Below are 13,373 nucleotides of genomic sequence, written 5' to 3'. Positions count from 1 at the left end.
AACCTTGATCTGCTTTGCCAGGGCTCTCATTGTGCAGGGGAGGCTTGTGTCCTCTGAACACACTTTTCCCAAGACTAACAAGAGGATCTCTACAACAGGGGTCCGTCCCTGACTTGAAACCTCATAGGTCCTCAGTACAGCCCCACTCCCTAAGTGCAGATTGCAAAAATCGAATGCACCAGAGCCACAGTGCCAACTTTTTGTGAAAGCTGGCCCGATGATAAAAAAAACTGTCCTTTGAATACCCAATGCTCAGGTAACCAGAGCGTATTGTGTTTTGTGGAGGACTGGGAGGATGTGGACAAGGACACAGGTGGTTGGATGTGCATCATCCACCCTACACGGGTCTTCCTCTGAAGCTACTGGGGCCGTTTCCTGAAGAGGATTATGTCTGAAATGACAGACCCTTGTGTCTGGACCACCATCTTAAGGACAGTGCGGAGAGCGGATGAGGTGCTGAACCAATGAAAGGATGGGGTGACTGTATAGTTCTTCGTCATCTCTATGTAGTCATTCTTCAAAGTTCCTAAGAAGCTTCTCTCAATGAGGTGAGGAAATCCTGTCTTATTTCCATGTTTTTGCTATATTCATTGAGCTGCAAGGCCATGAGCCGTAGTCGGCTTGGTACAGACAATTTATTTACTGAGGCAAGCTTTGGGTATTCCTATTCTAAGGTTACTCCTGATGCAGCCCAAGAGAGCAAGAAGTCTCCCTGTGCTGTCACCTTACTGTCCAAGCGCAGCATTCACAAAGATCCTACAAATTTGAGAAGTGGTAGGAGGGGCAATCCAGACTGTGTGGTTACAACCCCTTTTTCAGGAACACCTCCTAAAGATATGAGAACAGCATAGCTTTGGAGGTACAAGTTGGTTCTCAAGGAAGCAAACCTAGACTTTCATGGGTTCCTTTCTTTACGGAAGAGGAACGGCTTGCTACTCTGAATTCGTTTACTGGAGCAAACATCTGTCCAATTATAGGACTCGGAATCTGGCCTGCCTAAGACTGGCTATGGGAGGGCACCTGCAGGACATGAATTCATCTCCTTATCAATGAGATGTTTGAGAGGACCTGGTCAGCAGCGTAGCAGATTCCTTCCAGGAGATGGCCCTTACATTTTGAGACCAATCACACCATGGTTGAAAGGCAGGAGATTGTCTTTGACCTCATGATTTCCTAAGTCTAAGTTTCCACATGAGGCTCACACTTCATCTTGATTTTCACTGAGATCAGCCAACTAAGCCTTCAACTCTTATCCCAGGGAACTGGTCTAGTGTGGCACTTTGACCACCATTGAACATGGTGGGACAGTACGTATGTGAATCCCTGAAGATAGATGCCACACCTCATCCAGGAAACAAAGAAACCTCTGAGTTATGCTTACCCCCTCCCCTGCCAGAAATGGAGTTATTTCCAGGGGGACAGTACTTCAAAGTGTTTTTTCCGAATGAATGTTTTGAGATGGCTTGGGTCACTTTGGTTGTTGTGTGTTTTTTTTTTAAGTGCAAGTCTGTGCCCGTCACCGGAGTTGCTGGCCACATAAGCTCTCGAGGACTCTGGTGTATGTGAGCCAGATGGCATGTTATATGGTGCTTTGCTGGGCTGAGTTTGTTAGCAGAGTACAAGTATCCTTCCGCTCTCCGGAAAACGCCTGTATTGGAGGAGGCTGTAGGGTGAAAGGGACTAGGACTGCTATCTGGTTTAAGGCTGAGGGATTAGGAAGATATCAAGTTTTACGCCTGTCAAGACACTGGAAGGTCTTGAATTTTGGAGGAGGGCGGAGTCTGTTGAAGCAAGAAATTCCATCCATGACTTTCTTGTACTGTGTGTGTTCTTGTGGTAGGGAGCTAAAGAGCCACTGTGGTGACCACGGAAAAATATGATACAGAAGGGCATATTTACAATTCCTTAACACCACAGCAGTGTCACTTTTAATGACGCTCCGGTGGCATAGCAGCATTCTCCATATTTACAAGGTGGCACTAAGCCGCTTAATGCCACCTTGTAAATGCGCCCCTTTCGGCCACAGTCCTCTGTGGCAAAGGGGAGTGCAATGGGTTTTGCTGTGGGCGTTCCACCGCAACACCAATTGCTTTTTGATGTGCCACAGATTTATATGGCTGGGGCAGCCCTAAAAACGGAGGCTAGGGAATACCTGGTCTTAAAATGGCAATACGAGGAGAAATTATTAATCTCTACTAGTTTTTTGCTCGTTCTATGTGTGCTGCATGCAGCACACATAGAAAGAGAATATTGCCATGAATGATTGTTTATGTGCAGGAAGGTGTCTATTCCATCACATAAACACTTTCCCCTGCAGTGCAGGCACCCTTGCAACACGGCAACAGAGTGCCTGCGCTGGCACTAGGCAGCTTTTTTCACGCCAGTGCTAGGGGAAAAACAGGGGTGTGCTGTATTCTTGTGAATATGGTGCATCCCTGCATTTTAAAAATGTCGGAGCACGGAATTGCCAAATTTGGCATAACACTGCGCTCCAGCATTTTTCTGTAACTATGCCCCGAAGTTTGTTTTCATGGGCATATTGTGTTAGTTGCCTGTTAAAGAGTGGTTTGGCCTTGCTCAAGTCATTCTATGGCGTATGTAGGAAGTTGAGCTTCTAGGCTGATGCTGGTGTTGCTTCTTACTGTGGTAAGAAGCTGTACCTATTGTTGTTTTGTGTTGTATCCTGTGTGAGAAGGCTTTATCTCTTGGGGTTGAAAAGATGTGCTGGAAGTGTACTACAGTGACAGTGCGAGTGTCTTGGAAACATCTTGCGCTTCTAGTGTGGTGCGTTACTCAAAGCGTGCCCACTCCACACCTGTACCTACAAACATGAGCAATAAATCCTTGACCGTAATACACAGATCCCTTCAAGGCTGAGCACTGAATGGGCCCTATACCGAACTCAGTAGGCATGGACAACTAACTCCGAAACCTATTTAGTAACCTTGTTAAAGAGTCCCAGGATCATCCTCAGGCATGCGTGGCATACAAGCTGTTTTATGCAGTCCACATGAGGCTGCCATCCACATGTGTACCCTTACAGTGCTGGGTGTTAACACTCCCACACCACCTACATGAGACCGTGATCTGCCCTGCCAGTCTGATCTTTGGCAGATCTCGCCTTCACTAGTAAACTTCTATTCTGCAGTCTGGGGGAGTGCGATGCTGGTCCATTGTGAACAGGAATTAAAGCCCTCTTCAGATAGTGCCCTCAATTGTTTAGAGCAAGAAAAGCTCTACTGAGAGAAAGTTAGAGCAAGACCGACTTCACGCAGAGAACAGACTAAAATGCATGTCGTGGTAAGAGCAATCCTGCTGTTCAGAGAGAGTGCTTCAGTAGGTAGATAGTGCATAAAGACCTGGCAGGATTCCAGACTGCAGGTGCAGCAAGGCAGCTTCTTTCTGAGACAGGACTTCAGTCTGTAAGAATTAGAACAAGACTGGCTCTTTTCAGAGCTTGGGCTATGGTCTTTCAGTTAGATCACGACCAGCTTCCGTCTGAGAGAGACCTTAAATTAACGAGGGTTAGACAGTCTGGCTCCACTAAAGGACAGGAATTCAGTCTGTGAGAGTTACGTAAAGCCCAGCTTCTTTCAGAGGCAGGACTTTAGGTCGCGAGGGTTGCATCAAAGCCAGACTCATTCTGATGCAGGACTTCTGTCACAGAGGGTTAGATAAAGAAGCCTATCGGAGAGAGGACTTCAGTTACCTCCTTCCAAATTCTGGGCTTCAGTCTGTGAGGGTTTGAACAATTTGGCTCCGTTCAAGGACAGGACTTCAGTGTGTGAGGTTAAAGACCTGCTTCTTCAAGAGAAGGCTTCAGCCTGTATCTGTGTTAAGACCGATATTCGGGCAGAGGGATTAGGTAGATAGGTGTCACACAGGGCAACACAAGCACTTAATGGGGATGTAGTAAGCCACCTTGCCTGGCTTAGCGTGGTTTAGTAAATCCAAGGTAAAGCAAGGCAGCGCATTTTGCTTCCTTGCGGCAGGGAGGCATTCCATGGGTGGAGCATGGGAGTTTCCACGCATCCCACCCATGATTTTTGACATAGCCCAGATTTACAAAGATCTGTAAACCTGGGACAGCACATAAATTGTGCGCTTTCCTGACCTTGGCATCGCAAGGAGCGATATCTTTATTTGTACTAGTTATTTACTTACTTTTTGTATTCATGCTGCTGATTGTATCCCTTCCAGCACAATAACCCTGCTTGTAAAACAGGAACCCTTGAGCAAGGGTGCCTGCGTTGGCGCTAGGCAGCCGTAAGTACGCCAACATTAGGAGACAAAAGAAATGCGCCATATCTCAGTAGATATGACACATTTCTGCTCTCTCCCTTTCACGCAATACAGCAAGTAGCCTTGCATGAAATTTTGGTAAATTTGGCCCCCAAGTCTGACGTGTGACCAGACGATGGCAGCCCTTGACTATTTTGAGATGGAAAGCTAGGCTAGTAGTTTTCCATGGTGTACTTGTTGAAATCCAAGAGTTCAGCTGTAGTTCTTCTCCATGCACATGCTGATTGTATGCATACTGGACTATCAAAGTGGCTCCGTAAGGGCTAAACAAGCAAGTATAAATCAAGTACGTTTTCCGAGAGTAGTAAAACATTTCCCCTACAATCTAATCAAACATGGGAGTGTTCTCTTCACATTCCCACTTGAAAATATTTACTTCAACCCTGTGAAAAACTTCTCAAGTGATGCCTCAATGGAATGGCCGCATGAAGTGCTTGGCCATCTTGCGTGTCCTCTTCAACTACAATCCACCACGTTGGGGCTTTCTGATCCTAAAATTGCACTTTCAATTGTAAATGATTTTTTCTGTCACTTAAGAGCAAATTTGGTTTTGAAATGAGACCATCTTGATTATCATATGACCACAGGCAAGGCGCCCCAGACATGTTTCAGAGTGTTCTCAAACACGCAATCTTTTCTAGATGGTAGAGTATGTCAGTCTAGGACTTCCTACCAAAACACCAAGCTTCCCTGATTGAGCCACCATCAGACACTCAGCGATAGAAACAAAGGCAAGGTCTTCGGAAATGCAACTCGTAGCTTATTTCAGTGTAATAAGAGGAAGCACAACCGTGTATAGAGCCGATGTAAATAAAAGTGTCAAATCATCAAACTACTGACTGCTTCTTTATTAAACACTGGAATGTTGAGCGCTACATTGAAGACAATGGAGTGCTCTGGGCCTCTAATGGCCGGTAGAAGCCCGGAACATCAACATTCTAATATTTGTTCACAGCTGTTGCTGTGAACAAAGATCTCACGGAGCCCGATTGGATTTTAAGGCCTTTGTTTTACAAATTAGAACATTGCGCCCTCTAGGGGCAGAATTTTCTAATAGCCCAAGCCCTCCGTAGCAGGCTCTACAGGCCGTTAAAGGCCTTCGCCTCACGCCTTTAATAGCTGGTAGAGCCGGCAACAGAGGCACTAAGGCTATTAGAACATTGGAATGTTGGGAGCTCCACTGAAGACAGTAAAGTAGCTCTGGGCTTATAATGGCCGGTATAAGCCCAGAGCTTCAACATTCCAATGTTTGTCTTAATGTTTTTGCCTTTTTAATTTAGAACATTCTACACTTTGTGGGTGGATAGTTCTAAAAGCCTTATAGCCCTTCTGCCTCGGGCTGTACCAGTTGTTAAAGGCACAAGATTGCAGTCCTGGTGTTGCAGAAGAGCACATCGAAAGGAGCTCCTTGGTTGGACACACGTTTCCTAATTTATTCTCACGTTAATTATATCAAGGACATACGAAACAGGTGTAGGTTCGCAAATCTGGTCTGAAAGGTCTTGAGAGTGTGATATGTTGGTAACAGTCTTTCCTTTCAGAGGTCACGCCAGGCTCTTCCACATCTCAAGAGCTCCATGGATACTGAGATAGTCGGTGCTCTTGGGAAAGGTGCCTGTATTTGGAAGAGACCGAGGCTAGGAGCTCAGGGAGGGCACCTGACCCGGAAGAGCAAGGCACTGAGAAACCAGAAGTAGAGCAATTATGTGCAAATAAAAAAAAAACATGGAAGTGAAAAAAGGATAAACAAAAGGAAATAATCAGACATACAGAGGCGACAAGGGGGAACTGAAGTATAAAAAGGCACAAAAAAGAAACGTACTAAAAGAAACCAAATGTAGAGGTGAAGTGGGGAGAGCATGGGAATGAGGGTCCTCCAGTGGGAAGCAGAGATCCATGAATACCCTTAACTGTCCTAGATGTCAGGAGATGGCACTAAAATCTTGGGATATTGGACACAGCAACAGTACTCCTCGCTCAACGATAAATTCATAAAGGCACCTGCGAATGGAAATGATTCAGGCTGACTAAATCAGACAACCTGTGACTGCCTCGAGGCTCTGGGGAAATCTTAGAAAGCTGTGTGCCAAGGTGGGCAAAGGGTTACCACGGAGTGACAATCTGTCCCCACACCCCTCCCGGAAAGCATACGTAAAACATCAACCTTATACAGTGTCCACATAAATATATTTTATATATTAAGCAAAGCAAGATACATTTTAAAAGGTATATATAAAAAACAAAGGCATAGATATAGAAAAAAATGTCTTTAGAGGTCACTGCACATAAGCTTTAAGCAGCTGGCACATAGACAGCAGTGGGCTGCAAGGCCTACCGGGGTGGTGGGGTGCACCCGTATATGTACAGGATGGACATTAGTGTTGCACAAACCTGGGTACAGTTAGAGGATGCCTTCTGGTCTAAGGAGTGTCACATTATCTCCTCTACCGGCTTACTTCACACTGTCACTTGCATCACTCAGAAGTCTGAACCAGGGGTATCACCACTCTGCACTCGAAGGGGCAACAGCACGTGGCGTCTGATAACGAGACATACTCCACTTGAAAGGTTAACTATGTGAAAATAAAATCAATGCTATTCCATGAGCTTCACGCAAAGGATTAACAGCTTGGCACCAACTCTTGCCACAGACAGGAAGGAAGACTGCTGGTGCTCACTTAATCCTAAAAGAAAGCCAGCAAATGTCACCTGGTACTACAGGAGCCATGCAGGCTGCTACAGTGACCCTAGGTGGCCAAACACACAGTCTTTGGCTGCTTCCATATAAGAGGATACCCTGGAGGAAACCGAGCCTGTGTCCAAAGGAGGGATCCATCTGCACACCCTACTGACACTGCAGCAGCTACTCTGAAGAGCAGACAGGCTTCTACCACGAACACTCGGACAAGGAAGAGAATGATGAGAAGTGAAACACTACGGCAACAACTAAACAACAACAAGTAATGCACAGATGTGGCAACAACAAGGAGAGCGAAATAATAGGTGATGTCCTTCTCAGGGGGCAGAACACTACGACTGCTGAAGCCAAAAACATAGGCCACCATTTATATTCGGGGTGAAAGTTTGAAGACCAGTCAGATGACACAGGTATCTATAAACGTACTAAAAGTAACTACTATGCAGGTATCAAAATGCTGAAAAATGAAGACGCAGCCTGAAAAACAACACTACAGCAGCATGTTGTGTGTGTGTGTGTGTGTGTGCGCGTCTCCTCATAGGTGTGGAACACGTATCGTTCACCATTAAGGGGCCTCTCAAAGACACCATGGAGCCATCTTCTGTCATATTAAAGAGCAAAACAGGAATGTCAATTAATAGACAAGGCCATACAACACACCCACTTAAAGCACATCGGTTTTACAAAGCCACACACACTTTAAAATGAGTTCCTAAATCTATGGACTGCCATTTCACTTGTAGACTTAAGAAAAGCTACCCAATAAGCTGAATAATAATAAAATAACTGTAAAGTAATTGAGATTTAATAAGAATCTGCCACTTCAATGAAGAGCTACCCCTTTTCCAAGATACCACCATCTTCCCGTGCCTTTCCTGGAATTGGGAAGAGCCCATGACTAACTGCATCCTGGAGGGCATTTGATATTCACTCCTCCTACCTCTATGTGAACATGGCCTAGGAAGTAACCAAAAAAACCTTAGTGCCAACAGGAAGCGTGGCGGGTGGTAACAGCAAGCATGACACGGGGTTCAAGTCATGCCTTTTATACTTTTGTCAGATAATTGAGCCTTCCCCACCTTGCCACCACATTTTCTTGTCAGTCACAAGAGAAAGATTGTGGAACTAATGGGCAAATGCTAGAATGAAGTCTAGTCTCATCTCCACACCGTTGGGTCCTTGGGCGTTATTCGTGATATGTCTGTTTCCAGATTCCACAGCTCACTGGAAGATCCCCTTGTAACGGGCCTTGTCCTCGTGGTCCTTCTCTCGCAGTCGGACCTCCAGCTTCTTCAGCTCTTTGGCGACAACATTTGCCAGGGACGGGTCCAGCGCTACCACCTGTGCAAAGTCCGCCTGGGCCTCATTCAAGTTCCAGACCGCCGCGTGCGCCTTGCCCCGCTTGAAGTACGCTTTCACATTGTCTGTGGAGGAGGCAAGAAAAATAATGAGAAAGAAAATCATGGTGTGGGAAGGACAGAAGAATCAAGTGAAGAAACAAAAACAGAGATAGAAATGTATTATCTAAACTGACAGGATACAGCAAGTAAAGGAGGAAACTAGGCTGGAGTACAAACAAGAAAGGATGGCCACAGAATCATTCAGGCATGTTTTTGCAAAACTAAAAACCAGATCGCAGTCAGCAAGAGCTTTCTATTAATGTAAAGGTTAAAACACAACCTTCTTGTATCAATAGGTGGGCAACACTTGGATACCTCCAAGGTTTTCTTTTTATGATTGCCTTCAAGATTAGCAGGCTGTTGAAAATCGTAGTAATATTAAGTCTGGTTACCTTAGCCTATATAAAACCGTGCACTCCTCTCCCCATGCACTGGCCTCCTACACAATAGGAAAGTTACTTATCTGTAGCCCTAGTCTCGGCCACGGGTATTCTCCCTGATATCTACAAACAGCAGGATAACTCCACGCAAATGCAGGTTCCAAGGAGTACAACTTATTTTTTTAATAGAATTTTTACAAATAAAACATGCTTATACGAAGCAACATTTTTTATATATTTTCCTTATTTAATTTTTAAAAAGTAAATAGAATTAGCTAAATTGACAATGCAAAAAATTGTACCTAAAAACACAGGAGTAATAGACTTTTTTTTTTTTAATAATTAAAAAAAGGGAAACTGTAGGCTCTACTTGGCTGGGCACTAATTAGACACTACACATTTAGGCCACTACAGAGGCTGTGAGCGTCCCCATAACGCACTGTATGGTCAATGAGCAGTTCAATTTGGCAGGAAATACAGTGGAAGGAAGGATGAGTATCACATTTTCATGAATGTGTGGAAATGGGGAGGCACAGGAGTTGTTTATGGGTTCAGAGAGATAACCCGCAGCAGAGAACTAGGACTACAGGTAAGTAGCTGTTCCTTCCGTCATGGAACTCCCTCTAATATCCACAGACCGAAGAAAGTAACATGCCAGACTACACGCGACCCTAGAGGAGGCTCCCAAGCACAATGGCGAAGAGGTAAAGAGATTATCTGTTCTGGAGTCAGTCTACGCAGTAATGCCCAGCCGTGTCCACCGATCCCCCTGCTGCTGCTGCGCAAACCTCTACGATCTGCACATTCAACAGTGCCACAGCAGTAGTAGCTTTGACACATGTGAAACACGCCTTAGGCTTACCCAGAGGAAGCCTAAATGGTCTGGTTATTTATTGCTGCTAAGAGTCCGTCTTCTAGCTGTGGTTTGTGGTGTCGTAACGGAGTACACTATAATTTAAGAATAAAAGTTTAGAACTTAATGGATTTAGTCGTATGGAAGTAACAATTAAGAACTCTTTCAACACCCAGAGTCTGAAGTGATGTTTTGGCCAGAGATGAGTGATATGGGAAGATCATTCGATTTGTATGAAGCTCCAAAGTCAATCTGAGCAAAAATGCAGAATGAGTTCTTAAGGAAATCTTCATAAGGCTGAAAACCAGAGAGAATTCCTTGGAACACAGAGCTTGAAGCTGAAACCAAACACCCGCTTTTTATGAAGTGTGTTGCGGAACTGTCTTGTGCACGAGTTCAAAAGCAGGACCCCCATTAGCTTGGAAAGTACAAAGTTAGGTTCCCACAGGGGTGAGAGATTGGAAAGGCCACCAAACGAGGAGGAAAACCTTTCCTGAGGTCCTCAGTAAAATCTTTTACCACTGGGAGCAAAAAACTATTAATGGAAATTTTCCTGAGCAACAACAGCAGCTCGATGCACTTTAACAGATGCGAACCGAAGGCCAGATTTCGCTTCGTAGGTACAGTAAGCCCATCTCTTCTTGGCAGGTTCTTGGATCCACCTGTTCCGGAGGTACCGTTTGCAGAACCTTTGCCATTTAAAAGCATATAGAACAGAAGGGACAGGATCTGCATCTTTTGGGATTTTCATGCAGCCACCTAGAAGATTCAAGTGGCTGTACTGTAAGTACTTAGGGGCCAGGAAATCGAGGTCAGCGAGCGCAGATGGGATGAACACTCTTGCCCGACATATTGGAAAGCAGGTTCCGCTTGTGCATAAGCCTCTTGTGAGGCTGAAGTGACCAGTAAAGAAGATCTCGATCTCACCATTCTTGCAGCCAATCCAAAGCTATAAAGATCATCTTCACCTTGGCCTCCGGTTTGATACGGACTCTCTGAAGCAAGGGGAAGGCGTAGGCGAATATCCTGGAGTCATCTTTCAAAAGGGCATTGCCCCTTTATCTGTGAATGTGGATGCGAAGGTGTGGCATTCTGTGTTTTTCCCGGTAGCAAAGATGTTGATTTGCCCCTCTGGTAAAAGATGTTTATCAGCATGCCGTCATCTAGCTCCCATTCGCGTTCTAAAAATGCCTACTGAGCTCCTATGCTCTCATGCTCTAAAAGCCTGGGAGGTCCATAAAGAAATGTTCCCAACCAGGGCCAGATCAATAGTGCTTCCCTAACAGTACTCTTCATCGTGTTCCCTCTTGCTCATTTACACAGTGCATTTCTGTGGTATTGTCAGCTGGATTAGGATCACCAATGCAGAGATGGAAGGAAGGAAAGACTTCGGAGCCAAATGAACAGCCCTCAACTTGAGCATGTTGATGTAGTACAACATCTCCACTGAAGACCATCTGCCCTGAACCGATAAACCTCTCATGTAGACTCCCTGGCCTACAAGCAGCACATATGCGACAACTGAGACAGGACAGGACAGTTTCTGGAACAGGGCACCCCACAGAATGTTAACTCTCTTCACAACCATCGGAAAGAATGTGTAGCTCAGTTGGTCAGTGTTATTGTCTCTTTCCGGTACTATGTCTTTTGGCACCATTAAGCTTCCAAGAATTCTTGAAGTGGCTGCATATCAGGTCTAGGACTGCGAACAGGAAAAATGCTTGAAGCCACGTTTCCCAAAAATAACAATATTTGTCTGACTGATGGGGCTATTGTTGCTTTCCGAGAAAGAGGAGACTGTTGTTCCTCTGAAAGATACATTTTTGCTGGCAGATTGTCTATTGTAGTCCACAAACATTGTATTTTTGCACTGGGCGTAGATTTGATGAGTTGATCTGTAGACCCAAGTTGCAGAGAAGAGCCAGGATAGTCTCCATGTCTCATTGGGGTTTTGACCTGCCATTCATTTAAGTATGGGTAGACGAATATTCCCTTCTGCAGCACTGCTGCTACCACCACCACATAGTTGAAAAATACACTGGGAGCAGACTTCAGGCTGAAAAGGAGGACACAATCTTACTTATAAGCATGTTCTATTCAAAAGCAGAGAAACATTTTATATGCCTTGCAGATGCGAATGTGAAAATAGCCATCCTACATCACTAATGTCATCCAATAGGAACTATTTGATAAAGAACCAGCATGTGGAATTTCTCCCTCTTGACCCATTTGTTGGCAAATTTGAAGCCGAGCATGGACAAAAAATTCTAGTCACCATTTTTTTTCTGAACTAAGGCAGAGCACATTTTCCTTTTCTTCACCCACCTGGGGCTTGCTCAATAGCTCCTTTACCAAGATGAATTTCACCCCAGAGTCAGTTGCTCCAAGTATAGCAATCTCATCACCTTTAGTTCAATGGAAAGCAGAAAATAACTAAATCAGATTCTGAAGGTACCATATCTAGCAAGCAACTCTTTCATTTTATTTTATCATGAGGGATATTGGTTGGAAACGCTCCCATCCACCTAGGTGCTGGACGGTGGTGCCACAAAGGTCATGGTTTGTGGGAGGGCCTTACCATCGGGCATGTTGCGAGAGTCCATGTTTATATGAGATTTAGCCTCTGGAAAAAACAGTTTCTGTGGATTGTAGTAACTTTTCCAAAAGGGAAAATGGGCATGCTGTTGGCCTCTACCATGGCACTTACACTGTATCTTGCAAAACCTTTCCTTCAAGTAGACAGTTTTTTACACTTCTGTCTTCAAGCGATGGAGTTTTTCCATTGGCATTAGTTCCATTGAGTCCTTGGCTGCACTTATACTCTGAAGTGATCAAACATGTGTTTTGGGAACATATGAAACCATCCGGATTCCTCTCTGGATGCCACTCAATAAACCAGACCAGAGTTTCAGATCTCCCACGGCATTGTAGCTATCTAACAGAGTGGTGAAGCTGACAACCCTCAAGGCTGTGGCTAAAAATGTACATGCCAACAGCATCCATCCTCATGCTCTTTTTTTGACGGTTCTAAGGAAGTAAATGTGCAAGCCCTGGAGCACTTCCTAGCGGTGACACAACCAAGGATTCAGGAGGCGGTGTTTCGCTTAAGAAGAGAGGATGACATTCTGATAATTTGTCATTTTTCCCCAGAATATATCCAACTGTTTTCATCAACTAGAATACTGTAGGAGGCGGGGTTCCTGCTCTCTTCCTGAGAATCCCCTTATGTGATCTCCTGCTGAGGAGTGTGGGATTTGGATATGCGGGACATGTCATAACTTCTCTCACTAGAGCGTCCAGCGTGACAACCCTTCCTGTTCCTTTTAGCAGGCTCATCTTCAGTCAGCCACTGATGGTTATACCTCTGCTCTGTATGCTTTTGTGGGACTGATGGGGGTGACACTGGACGGTTAGGAGACAATGCAGTTGGTCGCACTAAACCTTTGGGCAGCTGTGAGCGATCCTCCACTGATGTCAGTGGGCGGGGCTCCTCAGTAGAGGGTTGCATTTTTGGAGAAGATGGAACACTGACAATGCAACTCCAGTACCTCACATTGTCAACTGGAATAACAATCCGGCACTGTATGATGGGAAGGGTGACAGCTTACGATGATGATCATTAAAGGTACCAGCCGCGGCCCGTGCAGGTAAGAGCATTGGTGCCAACTGAGGGGGGATTTCGACGGACGATGAAGAGGGAAAATTAATTATTTATTGAATTTTCCCTCGTCATCATCCGT

At 45.1% G+C, this 13,373-nt stretch overlaps 1 protein-coding gene across 1 annotated transcript in view; it reads right to left on the bottom strand.

Annotated features, from left to right (window-relative positions):
* Positions 1–6,472: 6,472 nt before the first annotated feature.
* Positions 6,473–13,373, bottom strand: part of AIP (AHR interacting HSP90 co-chaperone) — an 85,225-nt gene continuing 78,324 nt past the window's right edge. Inside the window, exon 6 of the mRNA XM_085651651.1 lies at positions 6,473–8,424. Coding sequence (XP_085507777.1) covers positions 8,222–8,424 — 203 coding nt within the window. The 3' untranslated portion in view covers positions 6,473–8,221. The remainder of the gene's footprint in view (positions 8,425–13,373) is intronic.

This window comes from Triturus cristatus, chromosome 4_1, assembly GCF_964204655.1.
Source record: "Triturus cristatus chromosome 4_1, aTriCri1.1, whole genome shotgun sequence".
Lineage (NCBI taxonomy): Eukaryota > Metazoa > Chordata > Amphibia > Caudata > Salamandridae > Triturus > Triturus cristatus.
This window is presented reverse-complemented; position numbering and strand designations above follow the sequence as displayed.